Source organism: Babjeviella inositovora, assembly GCF_001661335.1.
Source record: "Babjeviella inositovora NRRL Y-12698 unplaced genomic scaffold BABINscaffold_6, whole genome shotgun sequence".
Taxonomy (NCBI): Eukaryota; Fungi; Ascomycota; class Pichiomycetes; order Serinales; genus Babjeviella; species Babjeviella inositovora.
The window spans coordinates 506,568-526,018 of NW_017566843.1; the positions used below are offsets into that span (position 1 = coordinate 506,568).

At 48.2% G+C, this 19,451-nt stretch overlaps 11 protein-coding genes across 11 annotated transcripts; 5 read left to right on the forward strand and 6 right to left on the reverse strand.

The window, feature by feature from the left end:
• Positions 1 to 579: 579 nt before the first annotated feature.
• Positions 580 to 1,737, forward strand: BABINDRAFT_161566 (uncharacterized protein). Its single transcript, XM_019128878.1, has one exon. The coding sequence runs from the start codon at positions 781 to 783 to the stop codon at positions 1,636 to 1,638; it is 858 nt and encodes a 285-aa protein (XP_018985224.1). The 5' UTR covers positions 580 to 780; the 3' UTR covers positions 1,639 to 1,737.
• On the reverse strand, positions 1,731 to 2,795 carry BABINDRAFT_161567 (bifunctional 4-hydroxy-4-methyl-2-oxoglutarate aldolase/oxaloacetate decarboxylase). Its single transcript, XM_019128879.1, has one exon. It carries the CDS (start codon positions 2,695 to 2,697, stop codon positions 1,951 to 1,953), a length of 747 nt encoding a protein of 248 aa, XP_018985225.1. The 5' UTR covers positions 2,698 to 2,795; the 3' UTR covers positions 1,731 to 1,950.
• Positions 2,796 to 3,218: 423 nt separating this feature from the next.
• BABINDRAFT_167003 (uncharacterized protein) lies at positions 3,219 to 3,870 on the reverse strand (the record flags this gene model as incomplete). Its single annotated transcript, XM_019130480.1, has 2 exons — positions 3,219 to 3,733; positions 3,783 to 3,870. 2 exons carry the CDS (start codon positions 3,868 to 3,870, stop codon positions 3,219 to 3,221), a joined length of 603 nt encoding a protein of 200 aa, XP_018985226.1.
• A 363-nt stretch (positions 3,871 to 4,233) lies between these two features.
• On the forward strand, positions 4,234 to 5,697 carry BABINDRAFT_167004 (uncharacterized protein; the record flags this gene model as incomplete). The annotated part of the gene is made up of 1 exon (XM_019130481.1): positions 4,234 to 5,697. The coding sequence occupies one exon, from the start codon at positions 4,234 to 4,236 to the stop codon at positions 5,695 to 5,697; it is 1,464 nt and encodes a 487-aa protein (XP_018985227.1).
• Positions 5,698 to 5,778: 81 nt separating this feature from the next.
• CHL4 (Chl4p) lies at positions 5,779 to 7,173 on the reverse strand (the record flags this gene model as incomplete). Its single annotated transcript, XM_019131754.1, has 1 exon — positions 5,779 to 7,173. One exon carries the CDS (start codon positions 7,171 to 7,173, stop codon positions 5,779 to 5,781), a length of 1,395 nt encoding a protein of 464 aa, XP_018985228.1.
• A 227-nt stretch (positions 7,174 to 7,400) lies between these two features.
• Positions 7,401 to 8,520, forward strand: PHB2 (prohibitin subunit). The gene has a single exon (XM_019128880.1). It carries the CDS (start codon positions 7,441 to 7,443, stop codon positions 8,353 to 8,355), a length of 915 nt encoding a protein of 304 aa, XP_018985229.1. The 5' UTR covers positions 7,401 to 7,440; the 3' UTR covers positions 8,356 to 8,520.
• Positions 8,521 to 8,733: 213 nt separating this feature from the next.
• DIE2 (dolichyl-P-Glc:Glc(2)Man(9)GlcNAc(2)-PP-dolichol alpha-1,2- glucosyltransferase) lies at positions 8,734 to 10,382 on the reverse strand (the record flags this gene model as incomplete). The annotated part of the gene is made up of 2 exons (XM_019132732.1): positions 8,734 to 10,189; positions 10,378 to 10,382. The coding sequence occupies 2 exons, from the start codon at positions 10,380 to 10,382 to the stop codon at positions 8,734 to 8,736; spliced, it is 1,461 nt and encodes a 486-aa protein (XP_018985230.1).
• Positions 10,383 to 10,494: 112 nt separating this feature from the next.
• BABINDRAFT_36838 (uncharacterized protein) lies at positions 10,495 to 12,051 on the forward strand (the record flags this gene model as incomplete). The annotated part of the gene is made up of 1 exon (XM_019131790.1): positions 10,495 to 12,051. One exon carries the CDS (start codon positions 10,495 to 10,497, stop codon positions 12,049 to 12,051), a length of 1,557 nt encoding a protein of 518 aa, XP_018985231.1.
• A 63-nt stretch (positions 12,052 to 12,114) lies between these two features.
• BABINDRAFT_16297 (uncharacterized protein) lies at positions 12,115 to 13,194 on the reverse strand (the record flags this gene model as incomplete). Its single annotated transcript, XM_019129646.2, has 2 exons — positions 12,115 to 12,713; positions 12,759 to 13,194. Coding segments are annotated over 2 exons (1,035 nt in total), but the record flags the coding sequence as incomplete, so codon positions are not given.
• An 887-nt stretch (positions 13,195 to 14,081) lies between these two features.
• Positions 14,082 to 17,052, reverse strand: BABINDRAFT_161573 (putative ferric-chelate reductase). The gene has a single exon (XM_019128881.1). It carries the CDS (start codon positions 17,013 to 17,015, stop codon positions 14,247 to 14,249), a length of 2,769 nt encoding a protein of 922 aa, XP_018985233.1. The 5' UTR covers positions 17,016 to 17,052; the 3' UTR covers positions 14,082 to 14,246.
• A 1,100-nt stretch (positions 17,053 to 18,152) lies between these two features.
• On the forward strand, positions 18,153 to 19,280 carry YST1 (40S ribosomal protein uS2; the record flags this gene model as incomplete). The annotated part of the gene is made up of 2 exons (XM_019132390.1): positions 18,153 to 18,242; positions 18,527 to 19,280. The coding sequence occupies 2 exons, from the start codon at positions 18,153 to 18,155 to the stop codon at positions 19,223 to 19,225; spliced, it is 789 nt and encodes a 262-aa protein (XP_018985234.1). The 3' UTR covers positions 19,226 to 19,280.
• Between the last annotated feature and the right edge of the window lie 171 nt (positions 19,281 to 19,451).

Here is a 19,451-nt window from a genome sequence, read left to right on the forward strand (position 1 = left end):
AGGGGCATGCTTCACCCGTACGGGATGTGTAAGATTTGCGTGTGTATAGCTTATTGCACGTGATGTTAGTGCTTAGGTAAGTACACTCCGGCTTCTGCCTGTCAGACAGCCACCGTTTCCATGCTTGCTCCCTGCAAGGCTCATGCCGCCGTAAATATTGGACATACATAAGCAAGGGTTATTCGAAGGTTGCTGCCTATAATGCACCTCAATCTGATTCATCCAGGTTACCACTATCTCGAGGCGTGACTTAATTGAGGTAATTTAACTGTATTAGAATTGTGTTCAAAGCTCATGTGAATGCTAGGTGTGTTATATTTAAGGAGTAGACTTTTAAAATTAAAGGGTACGCTATAAGTAATACGTAGAGTAAGGGAGTCACCCTTAATATATACAACAGGATGGCGGTCAGCTGGGCGAATACCAGGAAAGAATGACATAACACAAAGAACTAGAATGCATCTTTAGCGGCCTATGGGTGCCCTCAGTGTAAACTCCTGTTCCCTACACATATCAGAATATAGTTTGTATTTTGCTTGAATGACGCCACACGTGTAGTACTAATATCGGATCGGGGTTAGACCCGTGCATAGTTTTAGCGTTTTAATGACGTACCCCCACACACTCCTTGGGTTTTGCTACTCCGTAAGGCATCATCCGAGAGGCGCAGTATAAATCTATATAAGCTTGCGGTGCCCCCCTGTTCCATATCCTCGAGAAACTCTCGATCCCACCAAATCAATTGTCTCTTCCATCTCAATAGACCCTAATACTATCACAATGACAGACGACTCTCTCGTAACCCACCGTGTGACCACCACTGTTTCCCTAGCACTCTCCATCTGGGGTACCTTCAAGCATTTGATCTTTAGCGGTCACGTTCTCAAGCATGTGAATGAGCCGTTCAGAGTTTCCTTGACTCCGTTCACTGGGAATATCATCGTTCTTTTTGTGTATTGGTCCTTGCTCTATTTGTTGCAGATCGTTTTCGTGGCCCAGATCTACTTCCCCGGTAGCCATACCAACAGCACTGGCGTCAGTGGTGTTATCAGCACCACCACCAGAGCTTCCTTGACCTCGGTTGTCGGCTGGCACTTCACCATCTTCAACTTTTTGACTTACCTCTGGACCTTGACTTTCCACAAGGAGCACTACTTAACCTCCGAAATCATTCTCGTATTGAACTTGCTCAACATTTTGGCCTTGACTATCAACCACAAGACCTCCACCATTAAGCCATTGTCCAACTGGATCTTCATCCACTTGTCCACCGCCGCCTTGCCTTTCTCCTGGTTGTTGTACGCAGTGTTCTGGAACGGTGCCGTTTTGTTCCACGCCCAGACAGGCTTGTTTGCCAGAATCGTTGCTAACGTGCTTATTTGGGATTTCTTGTTCATTCCGTTGTTTTTCGTCTTGATCTGGAAGGACTGGGGTATCGGTTTGTCCTCCTCCTTGTTGACGTTCGGCTTGGGCTGGGGCCAATTGTTCACCAAGGTCATTGCTTTGCAATGGATCTTTGCCTTCATCATCTCTGGGATTTTGTTTGTTGTTAGTGTCATCACTGCTTTCAGCCAAGAAAACGGCAACGGACTTTTGATCGGCAACGACAGTGAGCAGGCCCCATTGTTGAGCAACTAGGCCACCTGAAGCCGGATTCTTACTGAACTTTTTACAATGTCTGGTGTGTATTCGTTCTTCTAAGGGACTCAAAGATCATTAGATCTTGAGCTTTTTTTTTCTTCTCTTTCTGCTATTCTGCTCTCATCAAAGCCTCTGCTATCAAAGCCTCTGCTTGGAGTGAGCCGGATCATGCAACTCTTCGCATCATGCAACTCACATGCATGCGCTATCGGTGAATTCGAGTCATTCTCCAGGACCCATTCCCTTTTTTCTCAGTACATAAGCTTTATCTTTTGTCAATTACACATTGTAGTAAACTAATTGGAACCATCACAAATTGGCTCTTCTTGCCTTCTGCGCCTTTCCTGCCTCAACCCCCTGTTTGATATCCTCAGCTACCAATTCATCGGCCGCCACAGCTCTAGGCATGTACTCTAACACCTTCTCTAATAACCCTGCCTTTTCGGCAATTCTAACCACGCCGTTAACTGCATCGGCCACGATGTAATCGCCGTCGTTGATCCGCATCTGCGTTTGCTTTCCATCCACCCCGTCGTACATTACGACGTCGATAGGTTCACCAACGGCAACTACCTTAACAGAAACTTTCGGTGCGGTGCTCCCGACACCATAGGACCACACCGGGTAGCCCAAGCTGCGGTGCTCACTCACATCTCTGATTCTTCCGAAAACGACCGACCCGCGACACTTTACATAATTAGCGCGCGTGGACATCAACCCTCCATATAACGCGTTTGTCAACGTATGGTACGGAGCGTTGGCAGTCTGCAAGTTGGGAGTGAGGCCAATCACGAGGATCCGCTCGTCGGCAGGAGAAGGAATACAGTCGATGTAGTTAAAAGCGACTGCAGGGCGGGGGTCTGAAAGAGGTGCATAGAGAACCGTAAACGCCTTCCCAGAGACCGAAGAGCCGTCGGAAGGAGAGGAGTAGTTCGTTAAGTTTGGAAAGTATCCCCCGGATTTATCGCCGAACTTCACAAGCGCGTCAGAGACATCGCACGGGGTGAATTGAGTGAGCGTTTGGAGCACTTTCTTGGTAGTGGAGACTTTAGACATTGTAATAGATATATGGAAACTGGTTTTGAAAGGTGTTGCTTTTAGAAAAGAACAGGCGGTAGAACCAAAAGGTAGTTGTATGCGTTACATGTTTAGCGAGACGAAATCCGGGGGTGAGATGTTGCCCGTTCGCCTAAGAGATGCGTAATGCATATAGGTAAAGAGCGGTGATAAATGGCCGCACCAGCGGAAGTTGATCGCCACAAGAGAGCAGCCAAGTTACAGGATCACTGGCGATGGTGATTAAATTATAAAGATAAAACCTATTGCTTCCTAAGCCCGAAACCACTACCTTAGGTATTTTCCAATCAATAACTATCCTTGGTTCACCTCTTATCTCGTTATTTAATTGGAAGCCATATTGGATCTTAAGTCTAAATCAAAATACACCCTTATGGTATCCAAAAAGCAGGCCGTGCTTCAGTTTTCAGCTGGTCTTTACACTCCGACCACACAAGGTTAATGCAAAATATATTCTCTAATTTACACTCGCAGTTATAATATACAGTCCCTCAAGCGCTTTAACCGATAACAGCCTTCAAAGTGTCGTCATCAAACATGTTGCTACCAGACTGCAAAGCCTTAGCCAACATGATCAACGACTTACCGCTCTCGGCATTGGCCAAGAAGTCAGGCTTACATCTCAACTCGTCGATGTCGGCGTCAAACGTCTGGGCCATTAATCTCAAGTAGTCGGTCTGTAAGGCTTCTCTGTCCTTCTCGATCTGAGATCGAACGTTATTCAAGTTGATATTCTGTTGGTTTTGTTTGCCACTACCGATAGAGGCACTGTTGGAGGCAGAAATGGCGGTGGAGGTCAACTTTATGGTGTTCAACTGCTCCTTGGTTTTGTCGGACAACTTCAGCTGTGCGGCGTCTTCACTGTCAGATTCGATTTCAATGTCGGCAATGTCTATTTGGGCAACGGCTTGCTTTTGATGGACAGCTGGGGCGACATCCATGTCTACGTCCCCATCGTTATCTTCCCCCTCGCTGGAAGAAGCAGAGGAAGAGGAGTCGGAATCAGAGGAAAAATCTACCAGAGTTAGTATGGCAATTAAGTAAAGGCATGAAATGGTACATACCCTCGGTTCTTCTCTTCTTTCTTCTACGGTTGTTTCTGTTCTTGCTGGCGGCCAAGTTGGCCGGGTTATTGTTAGTTGCGGCAGGCATCTTCAGTTGTGATTCTGTGATTCTGGCAAGTATTCTCGGTGGTAGGATATGAAGGGATAGATAAGGTCTGTTGGTTAGTAATGAGTGGCCGTGTAGCGCTTCAGACTAGATAAGGCCTCATTTCAAGTCTTAAGCTGTGAAAAATATGCATCACATAAAAAAAAATTCGAGTGGTATGCAGGAAACACGTGATGGAAAATATTTAGTGCATTCGATGAGACTAGGTCATGTCATGACCAGAGCTTTTTTGAGTTGGAGACCTGGATATTCGAGAATATAAAGTTCTGAAAGTTTCCTAAAACCAAAAGGTATTCTTTCCTGCTATAGCTTTGGTGACCCATTTGTGGTAAGGACGCGTCCAAAATGGGTCTATTGACGAAGAATTCCAAGTCCCTCAAGTTTAGAAAGGTTGACTCCAATCCCAGAAGAGAGCATTCCAACAAAAATACTAATGAATCATCGAATCGCGTTCCCACAACGATAAACTCCGGTAATGACTCCGTTCTTTGTCATAAAACGGCCCTCAACTCTTCCCGGCAGATACGTGTTATAAAGCCCCCCCAGCCTCAGGCCTCCATCTTCGAGAAACTCCCTGTCGAGATACTATACCACATCCAGTTCAAGCACAACCTCGACTACGACTTGCTCAATCTAGTTATGGTTAATAAGCGGGTTTTCCGTGCCCTTTCAGTGCCTCCCAGCGAGGCATCGCATCCCAGTGGGCTATTAAAGGCATTTATTCATAAATTCATCCACAACTTGAACCAAGGGCTATCACTAGAAAATTTAGCAGTACTTGACCGCTTCAAAGCAGAGACAACAAAGCGTGAGTGTGTGTTAGACATGGCCTGGAAAGCCCAAAAGCAACAACTCGAAGGTGGCAACCCCGAAATTACCCTCGACCAGTTGCAGACGTGCTGCAGGTATTTGACCTCTACCAAGTGTTTGGATAGGCACGTATTCAACTACAGGATGTGCAGTTCCAACTCTCACGACAGATACCGGTTTCTCCAACAAGTTCTCGAGACACAAGCGATCAAGTTAGTCCTACCCAGCGTTGAAGCTGTTAGGCTTGAACAGAAGGTGCGGACGGAATTGGCAATGCTCCTCACAGTTGCTTATAATGAGTTAGATTCAATTAAGGATGAACCGATTTTGACTGTGGAGTCTTCTGTCGATGCTGCGGAGCAAGTTTTCAACCAAGAACAGGCCCAAGTGTCAAATATGGACGAGTTCCTGTTATACCAACATCAGAATAGACACATCCATGAGGCGCAGCCTCTTACGAATCCTCCGAGCGTGAAAAACCTCTATATCGGAGACTTGCCACACCTGTTCCAGGTAATGGAACTAAGTCCAAAAACCATTGACAAAAAACTTTTTTACTTGAACTACCTCTTACAGGAAACCAACTTGCGGATCGCAAATGTCAACGACTTTCTCATAGGCATTTTGACACTGAACTTGAGTGTCTCTGAAAACGCACTTCTGAGGTTTGTCTCCCGGCTCATCGGTGTATACAACAAGTCCCAATCACTGGAGGAAGCAAATGGTGATATCCGGTTGAATCTCATCCCCGTTTTGATTCATGCCTACAGTCAAGACCAGTTAGTTTTGTTCGAGCATTTGCTTGTCAACCATCTCCGCCCAGACTTGATTCACAACGACCGGTTGTGGAATTCGGTCATTGAGCCAGTAGAAGAGGATGGGACCGCTGAAGCTGAGAGGAAGACCAAGATGAAAGCCTTTGTGAACTGTTTGCTAGAACACGGCGGTAAGCCCAGCTCGCAGGTCTTGAGACTAATGACTTTGAGTCGGTCTCGATAGCTGGTCGCTTTTGATAGTTCAACCTAACTCTATCATAGAAGCAGAACTAAGCCTTATAATTAGTTACCTGAATACATTAAACTAGATTAACCCCCCACCTACATCTCTGGCAGAATATGCTCTAAACACACCGCCTGTGACAGTACCGTTCCGCCCCCCACCCTCACTGGTCAACCAGGCCGGGATCCTAAACGGGTCAACGGGCCCGTCGGCCATCGCTGAAAGCTCATGGAGGCCTGCGAAAACATCACTGCCGCATAATCGTAACCGGATGTTGAGCTTGGCATTGATCTCACTCGATGGGGGGTCTGTTAACTTAAACTCAACGTTTTGGACCGGTGCGATCGACGCATATTGGGACTTACCCATGATGGTCTCTGTTTCTGTCGGCACATCCGTGCTATCCTCTGTTCGCCGTTTCTTGCGTTTGGTCTTGTCGTCAAATAGCTGTTCAGACTGTAAAACCCCGGACCTTGTGCCCTTAAACCGCAAATTTGCCATCTGAAGTCTTTGCTCGTCGCGAGTAACGCTTTCACTTGCAACCTTGGCCTGGTGGAATGACAAATCAGCCAATGGATTTATGTCTACGGCGTCGTCTGCATAGGGGATCCACATGCCGAGACACGAACTGAAGCGCGAGTTGCCCAAGGTGAAGAAGATTGACTCTAGTGATTTTACCGGAGGCAGGATCCTGAGGTCGGCACTCACCAACTTTACGGAAAGCTTCATGGAGTCGGACAATGCTGTTTCCAACGACTGCACAATGATGGAGCAGACCAAATCGGAGGCCGTCCCGAACGGGGAGTGGATCACATACGGGGTGTTGATAGGTATGACGATGAAAAAAGGTTTGTGTGAGGCAAAATTCGGCGCCCTCTTCCTGTTATGTGTGGCATTTCGGGTAGCCCTCGCCTGGAGGTCAAACACCTGGACCCGGATGATGGTTATGGGGAACTCTGGATGGCGGCAGACATAGACGTGATTGTAGTAGAACGATGAGAGGTTTGCGATGAGCAATTCCAAGAACCGTTGCGGGTTGAAAGCAATAATCTGCGTGGATGTCCTATCCTGGCTTTCTTTCAAGTAACTTTTGTAGTTATACACCGTTGAATAACTCCAGTAATACGCGTTTCCCAGGTCAACCAACAACTGGCAATCGAGCGACGCTAGTTGTAGAAGATTCAAGCCCGCAGACCAGTATTCGGCGATAATTTTGTCCACCACCGTGCGTTTTTTCGGTGGCTTTGGGGCGGCTTTGTAGGCGTCCAACTCCATAGATATTTCCTGGCATAACTGGGCGGTTGACACGTCCGATCCGACCGCTTTGTCCACTGACGGCTGGGTTTGCGGTAGAGCGGTCCAGAGCTGTGCGAGGTTGATGAGCGACTTGGTAGGAAGCCGCGATAATATGCGCACCAACTGGTGCGGGGGGTAGTTGGGATTGTATGCATTGGGAAGCACCTTTATGTTAGACATGGCAATAAGCTGAAACAGATACCAAGAAGCTTCAGTTCGCTCTAGGGGAACTCTTGCAGTGTTTGTAGGCGTTGTTTATATTTTCAGTGTGCAGGACATTTTATTTTATGTCGTGTACTAATCATCCTGGACCGGAAGGGAATATATTTGTCGTGCATTTACCACTTGCCATCTTGCCCGAAAAATGGGAGGCGTCAGACGTATTTGAGGGTGACGCCGGTGCTCCTCCCCGTTGTTTCCATTTTCCACCACTAAACACAATACAACATGTCTGCTAACGACCAATGGCAAAGATTTGCCAGAGATATGCAAAAGAGAGCGCAACAAGCCAGCGGTTCCGGCGGTCCTAAGATGCCAAAGAACCCGTTGGGAATGCTTGCTGGTGCCGGTGGGTTGATTGCTCTCGGTGGGTTGGCCTTGATCGGCCAAAATGCGTTGTTCAACGTTGACGGTGGGCAGAGAGCGCTCATCTATAGTCGTGTTGGCGGTATTCAGCCAACCATCTTGAACGAAGGAACCCACTTCGTCATCCCGTGGTTGCAGACCCCAATTATCTACGACGTCAGAGCCAAGCCAAGAAACGTCGCCTCTTTGACTGGTACCAAGGATTTACAGATGGTTAACATCACTTGCCGTGTGTTATCGAAGCCAAACATCTTGGAATTGCCAACCATCTACAGAACCTTGGGTGCCGACTACGACGAAAGAGTGTTGCCATCTATTGTCAACGAGGTTTTGAAGTCTGTGGTTGCCCAGTTCAACGCTTCCCAGTTGATCACCCAGAGAGAAAAGGTCTCCCGCTTAGTGCGCGACAACTTGCTCCGTAGAGCTGCAAAGTTCAACATTATGTTGGACGATGTCTCCATCACCTACATGACCTTCTCCCCCGAATTCACCGCCGCTGTCGAGGCGAAGCAAATCGCCCAACAGGACGCTCAGAGAGCTGCCTTCATTGTCGACAAGGCCAGACAGGAGAAGCAAGCCACTGTTGTCAAGGCTCAGGGTGAAGCCAAGTCCGCAGAGTTGATTGGTGAGGCGATCAAGAAGTCTAAGGATTACGTTGAATTGAGAAGATTGGACACCGCTAGAGAAATCGCTTCGATCTTGGCCCAATCACCAAACAAGATCTTGTTGGACAACGAAACCTTGTTGTTGAACACCGTCAGCGATAGTCGTAAGTGAGTAGCCGTATCATGCCTGGCCCTGTTTGTATATATTCCTCAATTTTATGCTTCATGATTTAAACACGTTGCTAGGTTATCATGCACATTTTTTGTGTTTTCTTCTAACTTAGAGAGACTGCTGTCAGGTGTCTAATGGAGAATAAATGTATATTTGAAGGTCGTGAAGAATACCAAAAGTCAAAGCAGCAAGGAGTATTGTATCTATATTAAATTTAAATAAAACTTTTTATTGTTCAGATATTGAGGACCATGAATCAAACCCATTCGGTCTAGCCGAAACCAACACTCGGATCCCTGTTTATTATTTAACAGAGACGCAGCGGGTTTTGCAGCATCACCGCACCTTGGTGGGGCTTACGTGCAACGTTCGGCGTATTTACCAGATAATTCTTTGTACCACGCCCGGTTCGTTTGGCCATTCAAATTCAAAATTGACAAATACAAACACCACAACGGCGTTGATGGCAAGGTTCATCACAAACTCGAGGGCAAGTCTCTGGGTGGGTGGTTGTCCATAACCCGCCAACAGCATAATAAATGGCTGCGACGACGGCTGCACAAAGAGTCTCCAGTACAAAAATGGAAGAATGTAGTATCTGGGTTCAAACAACGGCGACGGAATAATGGTCACAGCGATACAGGCGAGGTAAGCAATCGCCCCAATAGGCGATAACTTCATCGGCGGGGATGACTTCTTCACCTGTGATGGCTTCACGTCAAAGAGGTTGGTATAAAGAAGATTTCCCACAACGAAACAGCAAAAGTGGTAGATCGGCGCCAAAAGGTATCTCGAGTAAGAATTGTACGCAATAATCCGCTGCCAAATGTAGAAGACGTAATGGCGATTGTCCGCCAATAAAAAGGGATGCGCCACGGTGAAGCGGTCGATGCATCCAAGGATTGTGAGAATCAGCATAGCCGTGACTAAAGCGCTTTTGATTGACCCCACTGAGAACCTCAAATAGCTTTTGAGGAAGGCATCGGAGATCCAGATAGGCACGCTGAAGGCAGCCATGAAGGTCAAGCAGTAAAACACCTGCGCGATATGCACGCCAGCTACGTGGTTTTCCTTGTCTCCGAAAGTGATGGATCCATTGGCGAGTAAAAAGGCCCCAAAAAGGCCCCCGTCGATTGCATACGGAAGCACAAGGGTCCAGTCGCTGATCATCTGCTGAACAAAAGCCATAACGAACTGAAGCAAGTTCCCGCGGTACTTGCCGGCAGCCTGGACTCTTCTGTCAAGGAGAACAACCATGTTGAATCCTAGCCACACAATATTGGTCTGCCTGAAGGAAATGCTAATGAGGCCGATGAAGGCACTGAGATACGCGCTGGGGTGGAGTCCGAGGGGTAACGCCACCACAAGCACCAAACTGGTCAAGATAAGGACGGTAGACCAGATATCCGTGTAGAAAATAAAGTAGTAGACCACAAGCAATGGAAAAGCGGTCAAGTTGGTGCTCCAGACGCCATGGGAGTGCTTCTGTGTGAAACTGAAAAGGAGCTGGAGGCAGACCACTCCGCCCATAAGGTTCAAGCTTCTGAGGGCACTGATCCCGCAGGCATCTACAAGCCCAAGCCGGTCTAGCCCGTAGGCCCAGGCGTACCCAAGATAGTATAAACCGGGTGGAGTTGTGATTTTTGGGTCCCAGGTATAGAAGTCGCCGCCGCAGTACTGCTGGCACTGACGGAGATGGAAAATTTCATCAATGAACGGTTCTGTGACACGGTCCGAGATCGCCCTGAAAGAGATACAACAGAAGGTAAGGAACACGGGATACGCCAATCCCCAGTTTAACAGAGACATGATGAAGAAAACAGTAGAAAGGTACCTTGAATGTATATTGGCTGGGGTATTTAGCGTCCGCCATAGAGGTTAGATGGCCTGCATATTGTTTCTGTCACTTAATGACATCTCCTCCAACTTCTCGATGTAAACAGCATTCAGCCTGCCATTTTCAGGGTTAAATTCTTTTCTGTATCGACTTCATTTGCTGTCGACCTTCATTTGCTGCCAGACTCCATTTGCATTCGGGCTTCCTCTAGTCCAGTATTGCTCTGTTACGCTTCATCGTTGCCCAATATCCTTATGACTCACGTCCCTCCATCCTTCCCTATATCATACATTCCCTACTCCATGCTTTTCTTTTGCTTTGCCTTTCTATCTGTTGCGGCAGATATTGTGAACTGGCCGCAGCTCTCGAACCAGCAGCTTGTAGCGCAGCGCGCGCAGCGTGACGTGAGCTCGAACATCACGATCGACCAGTTTGGCCTCATGGGTGTCAATTTGAACACAGTGTTGTTTGACGAATTCGGCTACACATCCAATGTCTTGCTTAATGTCACTACGCTCTTGAACGTAGGGGTACTGGTGATGGAGATGGACCTCTACTGGAACGAGCTTTCGCTGGTGTGGCAGCTCTGTCCGCTGGCACTCGACACGTTCAACGTCCCGTTGACCGCGAACCAGGTAGTCCGAAAGGACAACCGCTCCATCACCTGTGAAGCTAGCTTCACCTTCAGCCTGTTGATGCGGACCATCCGGTCGTTCTTGGATTCGACCAACACCAACTTGGAGGTCAACATGCTTCAGCTTCTATTCAACTTGAAACCGTTGCAAAACAGCACCGCGTACTCCGCCGCGTACTACAACTACTACGCCGATCCAAGCTTGTCCCTCGCCCTCAACAGCTCACTAAAATCCTCTCTCTTCACCCCAGTCGATCTAGAGGAATACCGTCAGGTAAACACATCCAGCAATTCGGGGTTTCCCACGTGGTACCAATTCACATACTACGAGTTCGACCGAGTGATCCCCATAGTTCGCTACAATGGCCTCCCAACAAACTCCTCGTACAACATCACCGCCGATTTCGCAACCGTGTTCTTCGATAAATGGTCGCTCGACCTCTCCTACAGTGCGTATGTTACTGATACGGCCAATAAAAGCATCTCCACCCTCCTAGCAGAAAGCTTCCGCTTTATTTCTGACTCTGATGAGCTCAAATTTACTCCCAACACGTTTTTGGACTACATCGCCTCTGGCTACTCCCCTATTGTGAACCACACCATCCAGCCCCTCTCGGACTTTGCTCTTTTCATCAACTACTCTCTCTGGTCGTGGTCAGAGCAGGAACTCTCGGGAAAATCGGTGGTCTCTGGCTACGACAGTGACGACGATACAGACGACTACCGCTGTGCCACATTTATCGAGTCCGGCTGGTCCGTGGGTCTCTGTGACACCGCGTATCAGCTTGCCTGCCGCAACAATAACGACCCCCAGAGCTGGTCCTTCTCTACTGACATGTATGCCTACTTGGATACCAAAAAGAATGACTATTGTCCCAGCGGTACAAAGTTTTCCGTGCCACAGTCTGCCCTCGAACAGCAGGCATTACATGCAGCCATGGCCAGCCAGAATATCGCCTACCCCATCTGGATCAACCTTAATGCACTTAGCGCTGTCGACTGTTGGGTCACAGGTGGAGCCTTGGCCTCCTGCCCGTACCAAAAGGTCATCAGCTCCCACGACTACTTGGCCATGGTCACTGCCAGTTGCGTTGTCACGTTTGCCATTTTGGCACTGATTATCGGCACCCGGTTTTATCACGTGCCAGTCCAGGGCAACAGGAAACACTGGAAGAAAATCATGACCAGGATGAAAGAGGAGGAGTTCGAAGGGGTGCCGTCTTAACCTGTGGGATATAAGCTGAGAAAAGATTATGAACTTGCAAAAAGGGTTGGGTTTAGCGGAGCTTCATCTAATGAGGCCTCCGTCCTTGTCGATCCCCTCTGAAAGCTCAATGATATCGCTGCCGAGCACACCCCCTTGTTGAAAGTCGGAAATCGAGTCACGTTTAGGAGACCAAAGCTCGTAAAAGCGGACGGTTTCATCATTAGCTGCCACGCAAATCGAACTGCAGTCGGGAGAGGCAACGGCGCAGAGAGCTCGTAAATTGACGGTGGCCAGTACCTGGAGTACCGGCGTCATTTTGGGATACTGGAAAACCGACACCAACACCGGACTCTCGAGGTCTCCAAACCCGAACGCAGCAACTAGTTGCCGTTTTGATGAGGACCATATCAACGATGTGACCTGACCCTTGATGTGATGCGTGTCAAGAAGCGTCCCGGAGTTGGTGTGCCAAAATCTGATAGTGCGGTCTTTGCTGCCACCGCCAGTTGCGAGGAGTGACTTGGACCATGGGCAGTATGCAATCGCCTTTACGGCAGCCTTGTGGGGAAGCGTGTATCTTAACTTAGGCTGAGCTAAATCCCGGATATCCCAGATACTACAGCAATTGTCATTCCCACCCACCGTAATCTGAGACCCATCAGAGTTTATTGCGATACCTGCTTGGTGAGTATTTCTACAGAGAGTATAGCCTTGGTTTTACTTACCACAAATCTGCTGTTGATGGCACTTGAAGGTTTTCTTTAAGCAAATAGCGGGCTCGCTCGGGGTGGATTCGTCTATACGAAAGAACATGACTTCGCCGCTCTCGTTTCCCGCAAAAAAACCTTTTGAATCAGGCATCCAGCATATGCACACTATCCCTTTGCCGTCAAAGGTAAGGTTTTCGTCGAGCAAAGCTTCGCTACGTTGGTCGTAGAGCACAATTCGGCCAACCTTTGTCCCTACTACCAAATACACGGTAGGAGAAAAACTTGTACTGGTGATAGTTTCCTCTCCCAACCCTTCCAAGGGGTTAGCACCCCTAGTTTCCAACCAGAGATACACCTGCTTGCTAAGGCCTACGGCAACCTTTCCTGTCAGTTTGGACCAACTGACCAAGTTAGTGTAGAAGTCATTGCGTAACCCTGGGGCGTCCAAAACGCGATACGGTATGTGTGATTCGGCCTTTCGCGCCTTTTTTCGGAGATGGTTATCGGAGCGTGGGCTTCCAGGGGACTCATGGCTGCCTGGTGAAAGATATCCCACCGCCATAGGCGCAGCCAAGCTGCTTACGGTTGGACTACCGAGGTAGACGGGGCTGGGACTATTGACGGGGCTCTGGGTGCTTGCTCGAGCGCTCTGGCCACCTACCTTCCCAGGGGAAAACGTTAGTACTCTTGTGGGACTTCCAAACCCTAGTGCTTCTGCAATGGCTCCGGTATGGTTATCCAGGGAGTCCAGTCTCGCCTCCTCTGGCACGCTGTGAACATCGAAAGACATGCGTGACTGCGGCACGATGAAACTATCCTCTCTTAAGGAGAAATTGAAGATTTCGGCGGTGCTATTGGGCTGGTAGGTTGACGAAAGGGAGGGACTCAATGCATGGTACGCCTGGTGCGACGAATGGGAGGGTATGAACCGGTCCGAGAACGATCCTCTGTCGCTGTAAACTGAGTTACGTCTTGATCTGGGGGTGCTAGGGCTGGACATGGGCAATTGAGGCATGAGACCTTTGTGGTTAAACAAAGAGATTAAACAGCTGTTATTGGTTTGAGCTGTCGTTTCATATTGCCGTTGGTGTGCTAGCCGCTGTAATAAGGGGTTTAAAGTGGATGTGTTTTGCTTTAGACGCCCAAGACAGCATGCATGAGCGCGTGCATGGGGGGAGCAAAAGTGATACTTTGCTACATGAGGGAGCCCCCCAAAAAATACGGTAAAATCCATATAAAGCATAAGCTCTGTGGGTATTAAATCAATGACTGTGATATCTATTTGGCACTTTAAATGTGATATTGTTAAATATGAAAGAGAATCATCCGAAGTTGTCCCTCACGAGTACCCCCTTCCTCAGCCGCATCAAAATCACATTCTCAATGTCGTAAACCTTCATCTCCGATGTCGCACACAATTTGGGCTGCTTCTACGCTTCTCTAATACTTAGTACTGTGCCCCACCATTCATATATCAGTAAGGTTTCATAAATATTATAGAACCTAAATACTAAAGCTCTCCTCGTGAAAGTGGAACCCGTTATTCTGAGCCCACAAATGAACATTCTTCACGAGGGATGCGGGGCCGGCACCGACCACCCAAACGTTCTCCTTTTTCTCCTCTTCGTCCTCATCAACCCCAGGGAAACTGCTGGGTCCTGTATCTATGTGATTCTCCAGCGCGTGCTTCTTGGCGTCTTTGCAGCAAACAGCATCACCGTCATCGTTGTAAACAGGACCGGAGCACGAGTTGTTGACACACCAGTCGTACTGGTATCCACCCAACTTGGGTCTGCCCCTCAAGATTTTTGTACCGTACGGGATGTATGTCTTAATAGAGGAAGGCAACGAAGTGAACTCGATTGGCTGAGAAAGCAAGACGGTTGCAGAAGACGGCTTGCGCAAAAGAGCCAGCGTGGTCCGACTATCTGGTTCGGTGTACTTCGCGGAAATGTCTCTGATACCCGCAAAGGATACGGTAGACGTCTTGTTGATGGCTGGTACGTTATTATCCAGTGCATTAATCTCCGTTTCAGGCTTGTGGGGGGTGGGTTTCAAGCTGGGGTTCGAGGCCGGGACCTCTTTCGAAGGCTGGTGCTTCATAGTGTTTTGAGCAGCCTTCCTCGGCTCAAGCTTCACGGTGTGTTCCTTATTCAGCTGGTGCTTTACCGTGCTTTCAGCTGCCACCCATGATTCGATATTTACGGTGGACTCCGAGGTTGCTTTCTTCGGTTGAAATTTCGCCACATCTTCGCTCTTCTTCTGGGCAACAACCGGTACGGTCTTTCCAAATGCACCGATGTTCCCCATCGACTTGGATCTGGCATTGAAGGAGGTCTTGTCGGCGGTGGTACCGTTACTGTACAACGCGGTGAAATCGATTTCCCCGTAGTTGTCACCATCTTCGATCCCCTCCACATCTCGCATGGCATCGAATCCACAGGTCTCATCCTCGTCAAAGTCCACCTCCACGTCTTCGTCCTCGGCTTCTCTATCGACAGTAATACAACTAAGCTCACTCAACTGCGTAGATACATCACACTCGTCCCTGTTTTCCATGTCGTATGAGGCCCTGAAAGCTTCGCCGTCGCTTTCGACGCCCAGGTCTACGCCCTCGACTTCACGGAACATTGGGGTCTTGTTGATATCTAACGCTCCATAGGTGCCCACCCCACTCTCAAGAAGGAGGTGAGACTCGGTAAACTCGTCGCCGCCCTGGAGTCGCACCGAAGCCATGGCCGAAATGTGTGACTTGTAGTCTCCCGTAACGTACACTTCGATACAGTCTCCCAATACCGGAAAGAACTTCAAGATTTTCGCGTCATTGAGGTCCCTAACCACCCAAACCAACCGGCAGTCGATCCCGTTGTAGGTTAAGACCCTAACCAATGGAAGCGCAAAAGAGATGGCTGACCCACCGATGACGATAAGAACTCGCTTCGCGGATATCTTCATGTTCATGTTGAACGGAGTCGACTGGGACGTAGACGCGATCAGGTGGATGAACGGGAGTTTCATCAACCCCGAAAGACAGCTGTCTTCGTTAGACGCCCGCGAGTGGTATAACGGTAACGTTGGAACTACGAGTTTTGGCTTGATAAAGACCAACATGGGAGAGAACGAGCCGTTCACCAAGTACGTTTTGCTCTCTGATAAGCAAAAATTTGTCTTCCGGATGATTAACTTCTGTTTCGGATCGTTTGGTAAAGACGCAACGGTGTACGGGTGGTATAATGGCACGGTTTGAAGCACTAATCTGCGGAACCAGTTGGGCTTGTATTCGGCGAGTCTGACATGCGAGCCTGGACTCGAGGCGATCTGCGATAGTGCAGTATTTGGCATGGTCACCAACACCAAGTTGGGGGAGATATCTATTACCTCTATGTTTGTCTTGACGGTGTGGGCTATGCGGTAGTAGATCTGGAACAAGAGGATAGAGCCATTGAGGATGGTATAGGGCCCTATTCCGGGGCGGGCGTGGAAATGCAAGCAAATGACAATGACCCAGGTCCAGAGGTAGTGATTGATATAGAATATTCGGTAGGACCAGCGTCTCATGGGCGATAAGGATGTGACTAGGATGACGACGAATCCCATGAGCGCCACTACCCCGTACAAGTTCTCTGCTTTGTAGAGCTTGGCCCAGGTATTTTTGTGTTGGAAATAGAATAAATATATGATGGTGTGTAGTAAGCCCTGAAGAACCACGATCCGTGACAACCACTTGTGCAAGGGAATGAGAGACAAGTAGAGCACGTCCGGAAGTGGCGAAGGGCGAAGCGTGAGAAACAAAACAGTAGTGAGACAGACAGTCGAAACCCGCCCAAGCCGCTTGCCCAAGTACGAGAGATCGTAGTGGGTTTCTAGCAAGCTCAACGCCGTCAAGGCGATCAGCCAGAACGCCAAAATCTTGATGGTGTTGTAGTGGTAGAGGAAGTGCCTCAACATGCGTTTGGGGTGGTTAAATCGGTTAAACCACCCTATGACCCCCTTACTCTTCTTATCAAAGACCTTGAAGAGAAATCGGTCCGTGAGGGATCTGAAAAGCGGTAGCAACGCCACAAACGCAAATGTCAAGATCGTGGTGTAGATTCCGTACCAAGCAGTTATGTCGCGACGTTGGAGCGAGTACTCGCGCGTTTTAGACGTGGGGAAGTGCCAATTTGTGAATAGCATTGCTTCTAGGTGCCCATATAGGGCATAGATAATGTCTTTGAGGGCGGCGCCTGAACCCTCTAGCGGAAACATGCCGGGAGCAACCAGAGAACTCATGGCGTGTACGTGAGGTGTGTCTTTAGAATAGAGGGATATCTGGCCGTCGCTACTGAGTGGTCATCAGTATTGTAATCTATGTGGTTGGTGGTTTCTGGTATCAGATCAAGCGATAACGATAAACATATATAGTCTGGGGCGTGAACCCATATCACCGATAAGTTCGACGTGGTACTGTATATAAGGCCTCTTTATTATAGCGTTTGTAATTTCCGCGTCTATGCCGTCTGCATATTACGTAAATTATAAGAGACTGCATATAAGTGCCTCGGTGCCCAGCCGGTTGTCATCGTCCTCCCCTACCTGCATGAGATTTAAGTTTTTGCCGGGGGTACTTCTGCAGGATACATTCCTTATCTATAAGATCAGATGGGGTAACTAATTAGAAATGAGGTGACTGTGCCTCAAGAAAGTCGTCAAAGACCAGGAGTTTCATGCTGGAGGACGTTCTTACCAAAATCGTTGAGTCAAGTTGTAATATTTCTCCTTTGAGTGTTTTCAATTATACACCTTTAGCGATTGAATAAAGAAATCACCCCGTAATAACGCTGCGTAGTCAGTCATGTGATGTGCCACATAACCAAATGGCCTGCCAGCTGTAGTGCCGTCTCCGTACAATAATATTCAATACCAGAGTGGTATCTAGAATGGCCTGCACCGTAGGGTGTTTAAATATTTGTGGGCACATCTTTTCGCTTTTTGCATTCGCGAACGAAAAACTTGTGACTGCTTTTTTGGAAAAGGAATCTCGTTTTCGTTTTTCGCGCTGAAAATTTTCAAGCTCCTATGCCGTCCACGGCGGGTCTGCAGTAGGGCGAAAAAGGTATGAAAATTTTTTGCAGGAGCCAGCAGGGCTGCACAACCCTCACTGCCCGCACCTGACCTGGCCCTTCGAGTAGCTAGCACATTGGTAGTGTGTTGGAGTAGGGTAGGCCAGACACGCCGAATCTGGTATGGCAGAGGCGTTCACTGAGGGAGGAAACCTCCACTGTGTAGCGCGATTGTGTGTGAGAGTGCGAAAAATCTTAAAAATTTACTATTATAAATTGAATTTGCAAATTCTGCTAAAACAAACCTCGTTTTTAATGGCTTGTTAAATAACGGTTTCTCTTTTTTGACTAATATCAACAGATCAAGATGTCTTTACCTGCTTCCTTTGACTTGACTCCAGAAGACGCTAAGTTGCTCTTAGCCGCTAACGTCCACTTGGGTGCCAAGAACGTTCAAGTATGTAAAAATACTCAAGCCGGATCTAAAGGAACACCAACGTCAATTTAAAATACCCCATCGCCTCCCGGGGGAGGACTCAAAAACCACCAAATGGGCGAAGTTGAGAGCTAGCCGGATGGCAGCCCCGCCGAAAGGTGATGCACAAATTTTTCACTCAACCACAATGACCGGTCTCCCATCCGAAAGCGTCCGAATCCAGCTACCCCGTGCCCAGGTTTTCCAGATTCCAGGTGTTCCTTTAGTCCCATGAATTATCGATCTAGTTACTAACCTTATTCTAGGTTCACCAAGAACCATACGTCTACAAGACCAGACCAGACGGTGTTAACATTATTAACATCGGTAAGACCTGGGAGAAGATTGTTTTGGCCGCCAGAATCATTGCTGCCATTCCAAACGCCGCTGATGTTGTTGCCGTTTCTTCTAGAACCTTCGGTCAGAGAGCTGTCTTGAAGTTTGCTTCCAACACTGGTGCCACCGCCATTGCTGGTAGATTCACTCCAGGTTCTTTCACCAACTACATCACCCGTTCTTTCAAGGAGCCAAGATTGATCATTGTTTCTGACCCAAGAACCGATGTCCAGGCCATCAAGGAGTCCTCTTACGTCAACATCCCAGTCATTGCTTTGACCGATGTCGACTCTCCAACTGAGTACGTTGATGTTGCTATCCCATGTAACAACAAGGGTAAGCACTCTATCGGTCTTATCTGGTACTTGATCACCCGTGAAGTCTTGAGACTTAGAGGTTCTTTGGACAGATCCGCTGAATGGTCTGTTATGCCAGATTTGTTCTTCTACAGAGACCCAGAAGAGACTGAGGCCGTCGAAGAAGCCAAGGAGGAATCCGAGGAAACTGACGCCGCTGCTGCCACCGAAGCCGAAGCTGACTGGACCGCTCAACCAACTGAAGCCGACTGGGCCGCTCAGTCTTCTGGTGACTGGGCTGAACCAGTTGCTGACGAAGCCGCTGCCTGGTAAACTGCTAGCTAAACTCTTTGACAATGCTTTTGTTCTACATCTCAAGAAGGTTCTTGTCAGGAGTTAGTGTGTATTTTGCTTTGTTTTTTCTCTTCTCATGATTGCTGAGATCTAGGAGGATTGGTGCTTTCTCTTTTTTTATTATTTTGCCATATGAAACAGAAATAATAATAAATAAAATCCGTGTACTCTATACGTGCGATAAAAACTGGTTTGATGTAGCCCC

Bases quoted from the DNA above. Each gene is read 5' to 3' on its own strand.
- BABINDRAFT_161573 (XM_019128881.1), bottom strand. From the start codon at position 17,015: ATGAGTTCTCTGGTTGCTCCCGGCATGTTTCCGCTAGAGGGTTCAGGC.
- PHB2 (XM_019128880.1), top strand. From the start codon at position 7,441: ATGTCTGCTAACGACCAATGGCAAAGATTTGCCAGAGATATGCAAAAG.
- BABINDRAFT_161567 (XM_019128879.1), bottom strand. From the start codon at position 2,697: ATGTCTAAAGTCTCCACTACCAAGAAAGTGCTCCAAACGCTCACTCAA.
- BABINDRAFT_161566 (XM_019128878.1), top strand. From the start codon at position 781: ATGACAGACGACTCTCTCGTAACCCACCGTGTGACCACCACTGTTTCC.